Consider the following 19,510-nt stretch of genomic DNA (forward strand, 5'->3'; position numbering starts at 1 on the left):
TAGAGTGGAGAGAGGATCACATCCCCCTCAGCAGGGTGAATACACCTCGTCTTTCCTTAATTTAAGACCTATTCAAACTAAAATTAAGATATTTATTACACTATTTGAGAAATGAAAGCCTATTTACGGCCTTAAAATTATGAAAAGTGAATTTAAGACTTTAAGGACAGACTGGAACCCGCAATGACGGAAATCCGTCATGGACTTGCTGCAATTAACGGAAATCCGTCGTAGCGACGGAGAACTTTAATCCCTGCATTGTAGAGCAAGTCTTGTTCTGTACTAGCTGGAGTTTACTTAAATCTGTTTTGGTGACGTTAGCCCAAATTATCTGGCAATAGTCCAGCTGTGAAAGAAGAGAGTACCTAATACCAGTTTCATTATATCCAATGTAAAATATGTTCTGCATCGCCTTACTACAGCTAACACCTTACCCATTTTATTAACCGTGTTGTCAATATGTTTTGACCAAGACGAGGGTGATACCCAATAACTTTATTTATGTATAGTCTAAGCTCTGGTTCAAACCTTAAAGAATGATTTGAACCAAATACTATACTCTTTGGTTTAGATGTATTAAGTATCAGTTTATTTTCTTAAGTCCACTTTCCTATAGTATCAAACTCCTCTTTCAAGATGGCAGATGCTGGTGCAGACGCACATACTGTAATATCATCTGCATACACTGTTAATTTAGCACTAAAACAAGAGGCAAATCGTTAGCAAAACTGGACACATGAGTGGTCCTAGACAGCTCCCTTGAGGAACTCCACATTACACTCCTATTCTCTCTGAATAGCTTCCATTAAAAAATACTATTCGCGATCTATTTACTGAATAACTTTCCATCCAAGCAACTGCTGAAGGTCCACTCCAACGTTTCCAGAAGAAGCTTGTGATCAATAAGATCAAATGCTGCTGTAAAATCTAATAAGACTGCTCCACATATCATTTTATTATCCAAATCCCTCTACCAGTCATTCGTCATTTGCACTAAAGCTGTGCATGTGGAGTGTCTCTTTCTGTAAGCATGCTGACCATTTGTTGTCAGATTATTTTATTTGATCGAATACTGCCATCTCTAAGATCTTACTTAGCGCTGGTAACAAACGTACTGGATGGCTATTAGGGCCACTGAATGGTATTTTCCTATCTTTGGGCAATGCAATGATTTTTGCTTCTTTCCAAGCCTGTGGAAATGTTAGTCGTGTAAGGCTTTGCATTGGAGCCGCAACATAATCTCTGGCAATTCAGATGAATTTATCATCTATATTATCTATCCCTGATTGTTTATCTTTACATACAGACTTTATTAACTTAGTATCCGTTTCTACTTCTAACTCACTGAACTCAAAATGACAATGTTTAACCCTCATATCATTTTTTATGTTAAGAAATGGTCAAGTTATTGTCTGTTCCATATGATAATTCTTTCCTCAATTTATACACCTTGGTACCAAAATAATTATTCAAATAATTAGCAATTTCTTTGGGTTTTGTAATAAAAATACCATCACAGTCCATCGAAGTAGGTTGTGTAACAGTATGTCTCCCATTATACTATTTACTGTGTGTGCGCCAAAGCTTTTTCCCATCATTCATTTTCCTATTTAACTGTAGTACATAGTATTGTTTATTTTTCTTTTGATTAAGTTTTGTCATATAATTCCTCAGTTTACAATATTTCTGTCTATCTGTGTTCTTAGCCTCATCTATCTTATAAGTCATATAATCTTTTAATTCATTATCAATCCAGGATGCTCTACAATTCATAATCATCAATTTCTTAATGTGGGCGTGATTATCAATGACTGGCTGGAATTTTTTGAGAAATAATTTAAGTACTCGATCTGGTTCTTCATCAGAAATATCTGACCATACTGATATCGTGACGACCGTAACATGAGGCTTCTCCTGCTTACATTGTGATCTGAAAACCCTCGCTTTCAAATTAATCGTTTTAGGTACCATATTTATTTTAAAATATTTTATATATCCCTCCATAAGTACCACTTGAATGCTCCTCGACGAGAGGTGGTCCTTCTGTATCCAAAATTTGTCAAAAACCTTGGGACAAGGTTCACACTGACAGCTGTCATTGTAAGACAGTTAGCAACGCTGTTTGTTTGTCCGAGATAGCAACAGTAACTAAGGGGGCAGGGCTTACCAATAGGTCAATTGTACTAATGTATGATTATAAGAGAACAATTTGTGAAATGGGAAACCCTGCAACTCCATAAAACCCTGATGTATCCTGATAGTACAAACCTGTCCGGAGTGGCGCTGGGAACAAACCGGCAGCTTGTCGTAGGACAGGTGGTTTAGCATGAGGTTCCCCTGAAACCCGGTTTCCCCGGGGACTTCCCTCCAGCCGGTGACGACCCCCATGAAGTCTCCGGCCATGAGCACGCTATCGGAGAAGTCCCGCTCCGGGAGACACGCCGGGAGAACCAGCTTCTTGAAGACGATCCTTTCCCTCAGCTCCACCACGGCCAGGTCGTTGTCCGGCCGGCCCTCGGCGTACAGCGGGTGGATGTGCACCTCCTTCACGTGGAGCGTCTGCTCTCCGGCCTCAAACGAGCTCAGCCTCTTCCCTGCAGAGATTACAAAACTCACATTAAACCTGCGATCTGTACAGAATAGGTACTGCAGTCTAATTCAAAATATGGGAGATTGTTGTTTCTCCGCACATTTTTAAGTAAAATAACTGACTAGAAGTGTTTTTCTGAGACACGAGTGTGTGAACTTAGCATGTTTCCCCAATATATGCAGACATATTATGGTACTTTTATGCTTTAGTAGAGTGGAAAAGTTACATACAGCACCTTTAAAGGGGTGGTTGATTATGATTTGACTTTTCTAACTTTAGTTAGTGTGTAATGTTGCTGTTTGAGCATAAACAACATCTGCAAAGTTACAACACTCAAAGTTCAAAGCAAAGGGAGATATTTGCTTTTAAAGAAATCACTTTTTAAGGACTACAACAAACGGCTGGTAGAGACTACACCACATTCCTCCCGGGTTAGTGACATTACTAACCTAAATAACCTATACCTAAAATTTACATAAACCCCGCCCCCTGAACACGATTTAGATTATCAAGACAGAATATGCTAATCAATGACTAGAAGATAACTACACATCAGCTTCATAAATTCATCAACTAACCATTCAGAAATGTCCTGTTGCTTCTACATGTTGTCTCTTCTTCTTGAGTCTCTCCATCTTTGTCTGACTCCGGTTTGAACATAAAAGACTAAACGTTTTTGAAATGTGCATGTCTGAGTGAGTGCAAGCTGTTGAAGCTCCGCCCCCTGTGCCAGGAGCAGCAGCTCATTTGCATTTAAAGGAACATACACAAAACAGTGTGTTTTTGCTCAGCCTCAAAAAGTGACAATTTTAACATGATATATAAAAATATCTGTGGGGTATTTTGAGCTAAAACTTCACACACACACTCTGGGGACATCAGAGACTTACAGTGCTATGCATAAGTTTAGACACCCATACTAAAGTTGACTAAAAAGAGGAATAAAAAAATCATCTTTTGGAAACTGAACTTAATGCCTTAATTTAAAAAATTAGGAAAAATCCAACCTTTAAGGACACCAATTTTCTTTGTGAATGAATAATGTATCGTAAATAAATAAATGTTCTTCCTTAAAATACAGGGTGCATAAGTTTGGACACCCCTATGTTAAATTCCCATAGAGGCAGGCAGATTTTTATTTTTAAGTATTCTTTTTCATTTTTTTATTTAGGATACTATGCATCCTGATAAAGTTCCCTTGGCCTTTGGAATTAAAATAGCCCCACATTATCACATAGCCTTCACCATACCTAGAGATTGGCATGGTTTTATTTCAGTTAGCCTAATAGCTAGTTTGATTTGCATTGAGAGATGATCTTATGGAAAGTACCCCATGCCAATCTCTAGGTATGGTGAAAGCTATGTGATGATGTGGGGCTATTTTAATTCCAAAGGCCAAGGGAACTTTATCAGGATGCATAGTATCCTAAAAAAATAATAAAAAAAAATACTTAGAAATAAAAATCTGCCTGCCTCTATGGGAATTTAACATAGGGGTGTCCAAACTTATGCACCTTGTATTTTAAGGAAGAACATTTATTTATTTACGATACATTATTCATTCACAAAGAAAATTGGTGTCCTTAAAGGTTGGATTTTTCCTAATTTTTTAAATTAAGGCATTAAGTTCAATTTCCAAAGGATGATTTTTTATTCCTCTTTTTAGTCAACTTTAGCATGGGTGTCTAAACTTATGCATAGCACTGTATTTTACATCTTGTGAAAAGGGCATTATACCACCCCTTTAAGGCCTTGTAAGAATCACACACAGGTAAGATAATTTTTTTTTTACTTCATTGGAATGGTACTAAACTTGGTAAAGGTTTTGGCACTTGCTGTGTGAACACACACAAAAAAACATGGACATGTTTCAAACCGGTTCTGAATAAAATAGTCACACTTGTGCTCCTCGCGGTCAAAAAGAGAGCATTAGAAATGAATGTGAGATGAATTTCATCTAGTGGAAGCGTTTGGTACTGCAGCCAAACAACATCTCACTGAAAGCTCATTTTTTGAGATATCAAGCTCAAATTTGGAACTTGTTTAGATTGCTTTGATTTTCTTGCAGTTTTAGAGTAAAACTTTTTTTTTTTTGAAATATAAATTTTCAAGAATTGCACAATAAGGGCCTGCTCACATATCGCGTCTTTTGCGCGCGCAAGTTCGTTATTTCAAATGTAGCCGCGCGGTATGCGCGCTCATAATGGAAGCGACGCGGTGCGACGCGCTCATTTTTTTCCAAGCGTGTCCGCGCCGCATCGAGATAAAAACATCTCAACTTTTCAGAATGCCGCAAGCGCACCGCAAGTCACGTGACAAGAACCAAGCTTAGCAACGACAGACGCCTCCGGAGCGCAACCACCCGAGCGCTTTGGAAAAAGGAGAACGCGGCGCGCCTAGCGTTTTTGACGCGTTTTTATGCGTGATATGTGAGCGTGGCCTAACTATGTATTTTTCTCAGTAATCTCTGTATGGAGAATTTAGTGTTTTCAGGCATTTTCCAAAAGTTTCTCATCCACACTAAAACGTCAGAAAACGCCAGTATGGACGTATTTAAACGAAAACGCCGTTTTCAAATGTATCCGGATTAATCTAAACGTAGCCTTAGTGTGTTTGAATGGAAACTCACCCACGGCCACCTGGAAGTCGGTGTACTTCCTCACACACTGGGCTGAGGTGAGGACCAGGTTCTCCCTGAACACGACCCCACTGCAGAAACCAGTCGACCCCTGACGCAGCATCGCCTTCACAAACACACAGCATCTTATGAGTGACAACCGCGTGTAAATGTGTGCGTACAGAATATGGATGAATAATATAGTGATAAAGAGACTTTTCTGTAAAGGGCTCCTAACTCTGGAACATGTTGCCAAATGAGTTTAAAGCAGTACGTGAAATAAAGTCTTTTACATCGAAGGTAAAGTGGTGGTTTAAAATAAACCAGAACTGCATGCATATTTAAATATATAAAATAATTGTTTTAATTAGTTATTCATGCCAGGGTTGGAAGCATCCTTAAAATAGGTACAGCTCAAATGACCTGAAATAGGTAGGTATGTATTTGTACGTGTTTAAATGACATGCTGTATTAGTTTTATTCTGTGATTAGTAGTTTTCTTTTTAGAAAAGCCTTTCTAGGGATCCGAGACGCAAATTAGCTTAATATGCTATACTCTCAATGTGCAATATGTTCCAGTTTTCCACTAGAGGGAGCCACAGGGTAATTATTATTTTTTTTACTTCATTGGAATGGTACGAAACTTGGTAAAGGTCTTAGCACTTGCTGCGTGAACACACACACACACACACACACACACACATACAAAATAAAACATCATGGACATGATTCGAACAGGTTAAATGGTCCTGAATAAAATAGTCGCACTTGTGCTCCTCGTGGCCAAAAATGAGCGCATTGGAAATGAATGGGAGAATAATTTCCTCTAGTAGAAGCGTTTGGTACTGCCGCCAAACACACTCTCACTGAAAGCTCATTTTTTGAGATATCAAGCTCAAATTCGGAGCACAACTTGTTTAGATTTATGTCTTTGATTTTCTCAGTTTTAAGAGTAAAACGTGATTTTGAAAATATAGATTTCATATAAAAAATTTAAATAGTATTTTTGTGCATTTTTCATAACAACAAATGTAAAATTCTGTAACTTTTTTTAAGTTCACTTTTTTTCACTTCAACAATAATCTGCCAAGTGTCGTCTTTGAAAAGAGATCCAACTTAAGTCTGCTTTAAAGCATTCAAGATTTACCACAGTTTAAGTTGGAAATTAGATTTTCAGATCAATGCTCAAAACGTGAATAAATGGATTATAAATACAGCGTAAATATAATGTAGTACCATAAAATTCCCTAAAAATACAAAATATTGAATAAAAAAACATTATCAAACTAAAAAATAGTCATTTATTTAATTGAAATAAATAAAACATTCCGACACCCGAATAGCACCAGAGGGTTAATCCTAATTAACCTAATTTTTCAATAATTTGAATAACTTGAACACTGGACTGTGACGCTATTTTCTTCTGGAAACAAACTTTGTTGCATTATTTTCCTGTTATCTCTATAAAGCTGCTTTGAAACAATCTGTATTGTAAAAAGCACTAAATAAATAAAGGTGACTAATATTTTTATAACGGTTTCCATCCCTTTGAACAGATATAAATGCCTAGATCTAGTTCATTTGTGTAACTATGGTGTACTGACAGTATAGTTTTATATAATTAGTGTAAATAGAAATCTGTGAAATGCCTATAGATCATTAAATGTTTAATTAACTTAATTAAACCCAATAAAACATTTTTCTCAAGTTGCCGGACACAATTAAATATGATGCTGTCCATTTGAAAATGAAGAGACAATTTTATTTATTTTTAACTGTAATATATTATAAAATTTCGATAAAAGACATTTACCGTTATGGTATGAATAATAAAACAAACACTTATGCGTTAAACTTGCAGGCACATTTAGAAATAAATTATAAAAATGAGAACGGCCTTACGATAAATGCTTCAGATAAATAAAAGTCGAGCTGCAAATTATCTTCACATTCATTTGAAATTGTCCTGTGACATCCTATAACATGCGATTCATCTCAGTTTAAATGATGAATATGAGTCCATGCATGTTATAATCAAACCCTAATGTTCAGTGAAGATTCAATATGGATTTTTCTGTAAAAACCACATCATAATATACATTTCAGTTGGGTCTCTAATCCTCCACATGTGCAGCTTAGGGCTATATCTGATTTATTGTATTTATTTGTGCTATTGCTTGTAATTTTACTATTTGTTCTTATTTTATTACTGACTATTTGTTTTTAATAATGTTTTAAATCAATATTAGTTAGGTTAGTGTGTTTTTGCTGTAGTACAGAAATTTGAACAGAGGATTGTGATATTTCATGGGCAGTGTTGAGGGAAACACATGACTAAAACACTGAGGATGAAGAGTAGTGGAGGATGAAGAGTAGTCTCACTACTTAGTGTGTGATGAAGAGTGTGATGAAGAGTAGGGGAGGATGAAGAGTAGTGATGAAGAGTAGTGTGTTCACCTGCCAGGGACACTCCTCCGGGCCACAGGCGATTCCCTCATATTCTGACTGTATGTTGGCGGACTGACGTCTGTCCCACTGGCTCAAGCTGCTCAACTTTCCACACGGGAATGACACTGAAGACAGAAGTACACATTTACTCAGACCATCTGGTATTGCTTGTCATTTTTAGTGCATGGTTTTTTTGGAGTAAATATGGAGTGGAATTACTGAAATTACTTCCAGATGAAAAGGAATAAAAGCACATGGTCTCTTCACATGTGTGAGACAGGATACTCATGTGTAAGATGCTGTGAGCAGGAGCACTTCCGAGTCAAGAGTTGACTATTTCTACTAATACTCTAATGAGAGTTAGTTGACATGTAGTTGCAAAGTTACTTATAGTTAGTAGAATGTCTAAAGTGGACCCAGTTATTTCCGTGTTTTTAAAATAATACCAATGTCTAGGCATGTAGTAAATGAAAAATAAATACACAATGCTAATAAAACATGCTATATTGAAACTATATAAAGTTATGGCTATATATATATATTTCTATGCTATATGCCACTATCAGGAGTCGTCATCAGTTTTGTAAGCTGCTTGTGTGTGTTTGTGAGGTATAACCTGAGACTGAGACTCACCCGCTGGCTCGCACTTCTCCTTCTGCTTGAGTTTCCAGCCGTACGCACACGAGCACTCGTACGACTGATAGCCTGGCTTGCAAAACTGACTGCAGCCTTTGCTCTTATCGATCACACACACCGTCTGATCTGTAGATGAGACAACACTCCATGAGTTACGAGAGGATCCAGTCATGACAGCGAGAGAAAGACATCATTTAATAAAGACCAATCAGAAATATTACAGAAATAAAGTAGTCACATCTTAAGAGTTTTAAGGTAAAACTGTTTTGTGCAGTATTTTGTTAAAGAGGTCATGAAATGCATGTTCGTTTCTGGACGTTATAAACACAGCTTTTGTGTCTTTATCATCTTTTCCGCATATACTAATCATTTTCATTTTATGAATGAATGGCTTGCTCTAACAGTTGCTGGTCTTCGTCAACAACACGTGCTTTTGCTCCACCTGCTGGTGAGATTGACTAACAGCAGATGGATAGTATGCTCGATAATCTATTGGTTTTCCTGCAGTTCCGTTGAATTTACTGTCGAATTTGAACCACTGAATTTGTGGAAGCGAATTTGTGGAAGCGAAATAAAATGGACCGAAAATTGCCTGTTGAATATTATAGGTTGTATTTTTAAACAGTTTGAATATTTTGGAAGTGAAATATGAAAGGTGAATATGGATTATTGAATTTTTAATAATGAAAATGTGTTTGAAATGTTTTTAATTGAAATATTCACAGCTTAAACATTCAACCATGTTGAATTTCAGCCCATAAAAATGCAAGCCCTAAAAATACAATGCATTAAAATGCAAGCATGGTTAATGCAATGCCTATTATTTTTCAAGTAGTGCAATTCAACAGGCTTTTTGTTTCAAAAACATTTGAGACTATTTTACTTCCATAGAATTCAGTTAGATTGAAACAAAAGGTGTGCATGTAAACAATGAATGGCGACTGCAGAAAGCAAAAGCCGAATCCTGGACATTTTGGACGATCTCGACGGCCGGACATGTCCGGGAAAAAGAGGATGGTAACCACTACTACTCAGCTTTCTCCACAGAACAAGAACCCGTTAGCTTAGCTTCCAAAGAAAGATGGCTGACACTATGTGTACATTCTGTGAGTGAGATCCCCCTATGGCCGTTGAGAACATGCGGGACAGCTCCTACTACTGGCTGTAGTCTTTAGCCTCTGGCCAAAAAAAGCCTCTGATGACGCAAAATGATAATTTTTGCGTCATCAGTGGATTTTTTCCAGACAAAAAATACATAAATATCTCGTCTCAGTAATTCGAAAATACTACAGGTTTTCTACTGATACAAAGCTTAATGCTAAATCCTGAAGTATCCCTTTAACAAACAAGTATTCATTACATCAATGAGCTCATTGTATCTGCATTAAATTACTACATTTCTTAAAATTAATACATTTTTATCTAACTGTGATTTTATTATATGTACTTTTCTGAAATACATAACTTAGTTTCCTCTGATAACAGATCACTCTAAATTGTAATGTAGAAACATGCATTTTCTGTAAAGCTGCTTACATTGTGAAAAGCTTTATACAATAAACGTGAATTGAATTGTTAGTGTGGAGAGCTCTTACTGCATGACGTGCCGGCGCGATCTCTGGCATTTAAATTAAAATACTCCGTCATTTCTGGCCATACAGATAAGAGTAATGCAAACTGTAAAGGGTCTACTTTTATTTCTGTAAACTCACTATAACAACAAAACGTTGTGCTTTTGTAAAATAATGAAAACAATCAGGACGTGCTTTCTGTTGTCTCGGTTTCTGTGAACTGGAGCACGTATATTCACAATAATGAACCGAAACTCAGCGTATACTCGCCTCACAGACATGAGACATATATCTATAGAAAGCTTGACATGTCTACCTTTAAATGAACCGACTCAAATGAAAAAATAATATTCTCAGATCATGTAATCCATATGAATCACGCATATAGGCAAATAGGAAATTACATCCTGAAAATGCATCCTGAGAGTGTTTATTTGGTCCAGAAACACTATAAATTATATCTAAATGACACCTTAAATGATGTTGAAAATATGTCCACATTTGACCTAGTTTTTGACCTAGACACTTGACCACATTTGACCTAGACACGCAGAACACGTCAAAAACAAAGACGTCATAAAAACTTTCATTCTGGCTCCTCAGTGGACGTCTTTTCAACGTACGCTTTCTGTGACAAAGACGTTGAAAAGACGTATTTTCGACATCACTTTGTTTAGTGGGATGTATGTATGCACAATCTTCCGCTGATTAGGATTTCTAAAGGCAATTTTGTGTGCAGGTTCTGGCATACGTGGCGTACTTTTCATGACCCCTTTAATGTGTACTTCTAAAAAGAGCTCAACGTGCTCAAAAGCATCTCTTGAAAATATGCAGTACAGTGAACAATTATTTAGGTTAATGCAGAGATGCATTGTTTGTTTATTAGATTTTTGTGGAAAGCAGTCAGAAGCATGAAAGAAGTCTTCGTAAGACATCACGGGTTGAGTTACCGGTCTCGCAGTGGATTCCTGAAAAGCCTGATTTGCAAATGCAGTCATAACCGCCCACACTATCTGCACACATGGCTCCATTTTTGCACGGTTTGGGCGCACACTGGTCACCATCTAGTGTGCAAGACATCATGAGGGATAACACATATGATACACAGGAAACATTATATATATCTCCTTTAATGTATACAAACGGATACTGATTTTTGCATACTGACACCAGACTTCCTCACATGACCATCATTCATCTTTACACAAGTTTCTGTTTCTGTAGCGTTCACAACTTACCGATGTAGACAGACCAGAAGATATCCTTTAAAGAAACAAACACAATCCATTTAAGCCTGTATATAATTACCAGTGGAACTGTGAATATTAGCAATAATGCTAAACATGTAGAATAGGGGTGTGCGATTTTCACATAAAAACTATTTTCTGGGATTTTGCCTATAATGATGATTAAACTGTGTTGTCCTGGTGCCTTGGTTTGAACAGCTGATTCCTGAAGCTTCTCATATTCTTCTACTGATTTACTGGGTCACTGAATCACTGATCTGTTTAAAACATGGATTGTTTCAGTGATAAAGCACAGAACAGCTCTGCTGTGCTTGACTACAGCTTTTGTTTAACAGAATAAAGCAAAAGCAGAACATATTGACAATATTGGATCTAAAAACAGTAACTCAAAACAATCAATTATTGTTTATTATATATCACAATCATGCTGATATTGGTGTGATGTTGCTTGACAATATACAGTCAAACCAAAAATTGTCCAGACACCAGATATAATTTTCTATATTTTCAGGACACTATAGTTCATTTATGTAAGTGAGGAGAGCAAAATAAAGTAAACTGACATATTATTCCCAAAAATGTTCTTCATACAGAGACTACCAGTGACATTTATACAAATGATTCGGACACTTTGACCTGATCATGTTTTGCTGAAGTGTGTTTTCTTTAATTGCTAATGCTCTTTTTACACACAGACTGAACACAATGAAGCATTGCTTGGTAACTCGTTGAGCTAAACTGGTATTATCTAATAGTGTAGTTAAATTTAACAGCTGACAGATATTCAACATAATTCATGTGTGAGACAGTCTAACAGAAGGACGGACTAAACCAGTCAAATATCGAGTTCTGCTCATATTTTATTACCATTTTCTAAACTATAGTGAATAAACTGTGATAATGTGAGAAATGTCTGAATAAATTATGGTTTTATGTAATTTGATATTGGAAGGTGCGTTTCTGTTTGTTTTTTCAAAAGCGATTGAACACAATAACTATCAGTACTATGGCAGATGCTAGCGCACACCCCTACTGTAGACGAGTGATTGACAGACTCGGACTCACTGTGCGATAGTTATCCTGGAAGACTTCCCTGGCCTCCTCGTAATCGCAGACCTCCTCCAGACACTCCCTCTCCAGGCTGGCTGGGAGTCTGGTCTCTTCGTCACCCGCGTTGCTCCTCTTCTGGCGGGAGATCACACTCAGCGCATCCCACTTCTCCAAGAACAGAGGTGCTGAAATATACACAGGACAGATGAGAAAATTATATTTGGCAATTTGCAAACACATATGAAAATGATTTCATACAGTATGAATGGTAGACGCTGAGAAATAGATACAAATTATATTTATACTGGTCAACTGATATCATCAGGGCCAATATGTGGCCGATGTGTCTGAAGCAGGACTTTTATTTTGTCCGATTTATTAGGATTACAGAATCAAGAAGTTGTAATGTTTTTTTGTTTTTTTTGCACATTTTTTTATTTCATACATTTCTAATTCAGTAAATATTATGTAAAGTAAATATAAACTTAATTCTCTGCTTTTAGCATCTTTAGATTAAATACATGACATACAGTGGCCATCGGACACTCCGCTGTCTAAGATTAGTAGCTATATCAAAACAAATTAAATAAATAAATCATTATCGGTCGACTGAGCCTGGGTTCTCCCAAGGTTTTTTTTTCTCCATTAGGTCACCTGATGGAGTTTTAGGACACCATTAGGTCACTTGATGGAGTTTTAGGACACCATTAGGTCACTTGATGGAGTTTTAGGACACCATTAGGTCACTTGATGGAGTTTTAGGACACCATTAGGTCACCTGATGGAGTTTTAGGACACCATTAGGTCACCTGATGGAGTTTTAGGACACCATTAGGTCACCTGATGGAGTTTTTCGGTTCCTTGCCACTGTTGCCTTTGGCTTGCTCAGTTGGGGATATTTTGGGGATATTTAATTTTATTTTATCAATCAATAAATTCCACTTGAAACAAACCTTGTTGTATTATTTTAATGTAATACTGTGAAGCTGCTTTGATACAATCTGTATTGTGAAAAGCGCTATACAAATATACTTGACTTGACTTGACTTCATGATATTTCAACTGAAATATTCAACTATGGTGTCTGGTTTATGCAGGATCACCCGAGAGAAAGACAATAAAAGAGAAAATGCTGTTTATGGATCTTAAAACAACTAAATATATAATGAGTGAGTACGTCATGAATCTTTAAACCCGTGTTTGTATCCTGAATCACTACGGTAAGCCTATAATAATAACAACAAGTGTTTATACTGGGATTATTTTAGACTGGTTCTCAGTGCCAGTGTGACAATAAACACAGAGAAGGAGCTCTGGCTATAATGTTCTTCTGCAAGACACATGCAGTTCGGTTCATTAACTTCTAGAGCGCCAACAGTTACATAGAGTACATTTAAAAGTGAAATACTCTATTGGCCAACATTTGATGCGGTTTATCACACACGTCAGCAATGACCAGCAGGACACAGAAAACACGGGCCATCGTTATAAAATGACAGAATAATGCTAATGATAAAAGAAAACTCCAGGGTTATGAGCTTTGGAAGAACTGACTTTGAAATGAACTAGGCTATCCCTATTTCTTTACTGACTGTTTACATGTCTTTGATAATTGTGTGAGGACTTTTTCTTAGATTAGTTAACACATGATTATTTTTTGCTGGTATTGAGAATTGTAAAATTTCACAGGTCTCTCAAATTCTGCACTAAGTGCAAATAGTTTTTAGATGCTATTCAGTGCAAATCATGGCAGCTCAGTGTATTGTAGGTTGACTTTAGGCTTGACGTCGACTAGTCGCTGGTCATGGCCTATAGGGGGCGCAACAGGAGAAGAAAGCTCTTTTACGCTCGTTTCCATCAGTTAAAGTGACAAATAATTACATATTTCGAGAGCAATCCACAAGATATGTTTGATTATTCCATCTGGATGCTCAAAACTGGGAGAATGCACGTTTTACACAGCTCACTAATGCATTCATATGAATATAGTCGTTACTGTACTACTTTATCTGTATCTGATTTAGAACGAGAAATAATGACCCAAAGGCTTATTTGTAAAAAATAATGATATTAGTTCATTAATGACGTCATCAGCGACTAGTCGACGTCAACCCGACTTTCATCACATAAATGTAGACCTGAAGTCGTTCAGCTAGTGTATTGTAGAAGTTCAGCTATGGCATGTAGAGGGTCAAACCTTAGTAAAGCTTCTGATGTGAAGCAATAACTTGTTTTTAATGATTTATTGCTTGTTCAAAGAAAATGCATCAATATATAAATTGGGAATGTTTAGTCTACATGTCTTTTAAGTTGCAATGCTCATACTTAAATATTTAGGTTGATTTGATGGGAAGACCACATTAGGTGAACTTGATAAAACCAGTTTTACTCGATGAAAGAAAGAGTTTCCACTTGTTAGGGTTACAGTGATTAAGTAAGAGTCTTACTGTTATCAGTTCAAGTGAGAATTATTGTGTTTTTCCCACTGATGTTAGAGTTTAACTTAAAGACTGTGGCCTTTTCCCTGTAAACAAGCAGCGACTGCCGATGTTAGCTTGTTAGCTCTATGAATGCATGAACTGGCTACCCCATAACCATCAAAATGGCACCTAGAAGCATTAAAGTATTAACAATTTACTTTTAGAAAGCTCAGATGAGTTTTTCCACAGCCTATTACGGACGTGAGTTATATTACTACAGTAGTATTTGTGTAATGTTGCTTTGGCCAAAGATGTTCCTACATTAACTGGAACATTATATATATTTTCAAAGTGCTTTCAGTCATTTTGACAGCAGATATTGTATTTTCCTGCATTCCAGTAAACAATGCTGATAGAGTTTAGACGTGAAAGAGGAGATAAAATTACACTTTAAAGCCCTCGTGTGAAAACCAACCGGGAAAGAGACGTGAATGAGGATTTGGGGGAAAACAAGATTCTTAGTGCATTTATGGGATATCGTTCATTAAAGCGGGAGGTCAGACCACAATAGCACAGTTTCTGGGTCTTTTTCATATTGTTACAGCTGAAAAATAATCAGGAACAACGGAATAAAGACAACTTTGGCCACATATTCTTTTGACACCAATGTCACATTCAAATACCAAACCTTACATTATTTTTCCAACAGATAAAAATAGAGCAATTCACAGCTCATTCAATCCACACCGACGGATCAGAATTATGTGCATTATTATATTATAGAGTTATTTGCAGCCTTATTATTTTAAATGATTTGTTTCAGTCGATTCCCAAATCCAGAAATGCCCGCTATATTTTACTGTTTTTAAAAAATTGCTTGCACACAATTCCTGAAACCATGGCTCATTTTCTCAAAACTCTACATACAAAACCACAACACACACACACACACACAAGATGCAAAACATCACACATCTCTTGCAAAAGCAAACACTTCATTCAAAACTCTTCTAAAAAATTGTGTTTTTGTATTAACTCTACACACAAATCATCCATTAGTCATACACGCCTAACTACACACAGATGTGAAACATGTAATACATCTCGTGTCGTTTACTTGTTCAGTGTGCAGTGGAGTTACAGGAGTTCACACACACACACACACACACACACACACACACACACACGTATGTGTACAAATACACTGTATATACAGTATGTGTGCACAAATTAATGGTAAGAGTTATTGATATGAATCAACACTGGTGACTTGAGCTGAATAATGACACTATAGGCTTGTTACTATTGTGAAGCTGCTGTGAATCCGTGTGTGTTGTATAAAGCGCTACAGAAATAAAACTGACTTGACTTGTTTGCATATTCATTGATTTCTAAGTGATCAAATTAGGTTTATTTACCTAAGTGAACGCATTATGTGTAGGTGTTTTCCACATGATCATTGGGTGTAGGTCATCAATGAGTGTGGCATTTAAATATCAGTGTTTCACAAACGAAACACAAGAGCTGTTAGTTTTGAAAGATGTGTGTAATGTAGAGAACTGTATTATGTATGTACTATTATGTAAGATACCAGCCTCTGTGGCTCTACGTGGAGAAAGTGTAACAGTATTACATGGGCTTCATAACCCAATCTCATCACAGCCTTCAATCACACTGAGTTTTTTTTTGACAGTTATTACCAAAGAAATTGAACAAGTAACGTTAGTGCTGTAAACTGAACACTGTTGCACAAATCTGCAACTTCATTATAAAAGAGCTTTTTTTCTTTCTTTTTTTTTTAGCATATATCATTCCAAAAATGCATAAATATGAGCCCAGTGAAGCCTTTACATTGATATTAATATAAAAACACATTCTCATCTCGTGTTTTAGCTCTGCAGAGAAGCAGCACTTTCATGAAAACCCAATGACGCAGCAGTGATTTAAGAGTTCCCCTCAAATCTCTATCCCAAACACCGCCAAATTAGCAGACAGTCTCACTTTTGGCAGAGTTGTATAGCTAAATATATAAGGCACTCCTTTTGTTCAAATGTATCAGTACAATTTATCAAACAACAACAAAAAACAATGTGCAGCAGCGACATTTAGCGGGATAAACACGGCGTTGGCAACCCGAGCGGCGATATGATCACGTGCCCCCTGTTCCTTTTCTCATCGCTCTTCACGATGAGCCAATCGCCTTTCACGACGAGGCGTTGATGTAAACATTTTATACGGGCTCTAGGGAAGATTTTAACTGGTATGTTAGGATTTAGTCTTTGCTTAACGATGTATACGCTGAAGTGACCAAAATGTCTGAGATAAAGACAACAGGAATGCGGCCCATGGAGACACGAAGGCCAATGTTTTAATTGTTTTACAGACTCCAACAGCTTTACATGTAGTAAAATGTCCTTTTACCTGTTCTTGTATGCAACCCTGCCGTCACGAAGCCAAATAAAACTGCGAATGACAGAAATCTCCAGAGATGAGCCATGATATGCTGGTGGACGCCTGTGGGAAAGCAGGATTAATGAATAAACAGCGCTATATTCAGCAGTGGGCGTTTGTTTACTGTCGGACAGAACCGTTATTCCCAACACTGTCCTAAACGCTCAGTTTACAATTGGGATAAACGTTACATTAATAAACAGTGGTTAGCTTTAACCTCAAAATGCGATTTTCATTTAGCTTTTATTTATAATATTAACGTTAGATAATTCCTCACCCGCTCAGCTGGTGACGCAGATATAAACGTATATCAGTTACTGTCCGCGTGACCTCTGACCTTTGCTGTCCTGTCCACTGAGGTTATACAATCTTATATCAGACCGACATCAGAACATCATCTACTGTTGTTTTGCACAAGCGAGACCACTCCTGCGTTTGTGTGTGTAACCACACGAGGGTGCGAATGCACCAGCAATAACGTTAGTCGTTTTCCGTCAGAGTTGCTTGAATATAATAAATGAAAAGTTCATTTTCATCCATAATTTGGTGCTTTCATCTTTCATCGGTTTCACCGTCAGCGCAATTTTAATCTGAGATTTACAAACCGACATTAAAACTAAGTTACTACACTGTGCACTGTTACTACATTCAGATATATACAGACATAAAGAATACATGAAAAGAACATCTCAGCAATCACACTTGTAACTTCTATAACAAAATAAAATCTCCAGAGAAGTCATTCAACGCATGTGATATTTAGAAGGAAAAATATTGATTAATACCTTGATTTTAATCACTCATTACATATACATTGAAGCAGCAGTGGATCCCAATCCACCCCCTTCAGTCCCCCGTTTTAGACCAATGTGGGGTCCAAATTCAATACCACATCTGGTCAGTACATAAAGGCTGTTTCAAAATGTTAGGTTTCTGGCCCATGCTCCTCTGTCAGGTTAACATTTTTATAAAACAGACAATATCTTATTTTCCTTCAAGGACTTAACATGTACATAATATCCCACATAGCACATAGTATATTACTGATTTCCAGAACCTTCGGACATAGCTGTCTGTACATGTCTTACACAGCTGTTATTCATCTTGGCGAATTTGGTATTATCATCAATTTAACTGATAAAAAACAAGTACATATTTATTCTCTGGAAGCCGGGCTAAATAAGCAAGCACTGTTGCTGTATTCCTAGCATGGGCTAGACCCACAGTCACTACTCGGATCCTAAATACAGACAGTAGCTGCGTTTACATGGACACTTATAATCGGACTGACGGCTCAATCGGACTAAAAAAACCTCATGTAAACACCTTAATCGATCCGATTGAGCTCGATCCGAATGAAATTTCGATCCGATTGAAAGGGGTGGTTTATCCCTTTTGTAATCCGATCGAGAGAACATGTAAACACTCAGTAGGGGTTCAATCTTAAGCTGGCTGGCAGGAGCCGCCACTGGCATGTCATGTGACCTGTCAGTGGCTGGTTGGCATACAGTCTGATTCTGGCATTTCACGTGACCTGTCAGTGGCTGGTTGGCGTTTGCCAGTCTGATTCTGGCATTTCACGTGACCTGTCAGTGGCTGGTTGGCGTCTGCCAGTCTGATTCTGGAATTTCACGTGACCTGTCAGTGGCTGGTTGGCGTCTGCCAGTCTGATTCTGGCATTTCACGTGACCTGTCAGTGGCTGGTTGGCGTCTGCCAGTCTGATTCTGGATTTTCACGTGACCTGTCACTGGCTGGTTGGCATACAGTCTGATTCTGGCATTTCACGTGACCTGTCAGTGGCTGGTTGGCGTCTGCCAGTCTGATTCTGGCATTTCACGTGACCTGTCAGTGGCTGGTTGGCGTCTGCCAGTCTGATTCTGGCATTTCACGTGACCTGTCAGTGGCTGGTTGGCGTTTGCCAGTCTGATTCTGGCATATCACGTGACCTGTCAGTGGTTGGTTGGCGTCTGCCAGTCTGATTCTGGCATTTCACGTGACCTGTCAGTGGCTGGTTGGCGTCTGCCAGTCTGATTCTGGCATTTCACGTGACCTGTCAGTGGCTGGTTGGCATCTGCCAGTCTGATTCTGGCATTTCACGTGACCTGTCAGTGGCTGGTTGGCATCTGCCAGTCTGATTCTGGAATTTCACGTGACCTGTCAGTGGCTGGTTGACATACAGTCTGATTCTGGCATTTCACGTGACCTGTCAGTGGCTGGTTGGCGTCTGCCAGTCTGATTCTGGAATTTCACGTGACCTGTCAGTGGCTGGTTGGCGTCTGCCAGTCTGATTCTGGCATTTCACATGACCTGTCAGTGGCTGGTTGGCGTCTGCCAGTCTGATTCTGGCATTTCACGTGACCTGTCAGTGGCTGGTTGGCATCTGCCAGTCTGATTCTGGCATTTCACGTGACCTGTCAGTGGCTGGTTGGCATCTGCCAGTCTGATTCTGGAATTTCACGTGACCTGTCAGTGGCTGGTT

The 19,510-nt window shown here is 37.9% G+C and overlaps 1 protein-coding gene across 1 annotated transcript in view; it reads right to left on the reverse strand.

The window, feature by feature from the left end:
- The window catches only part of proza (protein Z, vitamin K-dependent plasma glycoprotein a), a 31,284-nt gene extending 13,795 nt beyond the window's left edge, over window positions 1-17,489 (reverse strand). Inside the window, exons 1-9 of the mRNA XM_081366360.1 lie at window positions 17,308-17,489; window positions 17,001-17,093; window positions 12,175-12,344; window positions 11,101-11,125; window positions 10,813-10,926; window positions 8,289-8,417; window positions 7,665-7,780; window positions 5,220-5,334; window positions 2,269-2,594 (exon numbers count right to left, since the gene is read on the reverse strand). Of these exons, the coding sequence (XP_081222486.1) occupies window positions 2,269-2,594; window positions 5,220-5,334; window positions 7,665-7,780; window positions 8,289-8,417; window positions 10,813-10,926; window positions 11,101-11,125; window positions 12,175-12,344; window positions 17,001-17,076 (1,071 nt within the window). The 5' untranslated portion in view covers window positions 17,077-17,093; window positions 17,308-17,489. The remainder of the gene's footprint in view (window positions 1-2,268; window positions 2,595-5,219; window positions 5,335-7,664; window positions 7,781-8,288; window positions 8,418-10,812; window positions 10,927-11,100; window positions 11,126-12,174; window positions 12,345-17,000; window positions 17,094-17,307) is intronic.
- Window positions 17,490-19,510: the final 2,021 nt, after the last annotated feature.

This window comes from Scardinius erythrophthalmus (assembly GCF_964197995.2).
Source record: "Scardinius erythrophthalmus genome assembly, chromosome: 1".
Lineage (NCBI taxonomy): Eukaryota > Metazoa > Chordata > Actinopteri > Cypriniformes > Leuciscidae > Scardinius > Scardinius erythrophthalmus.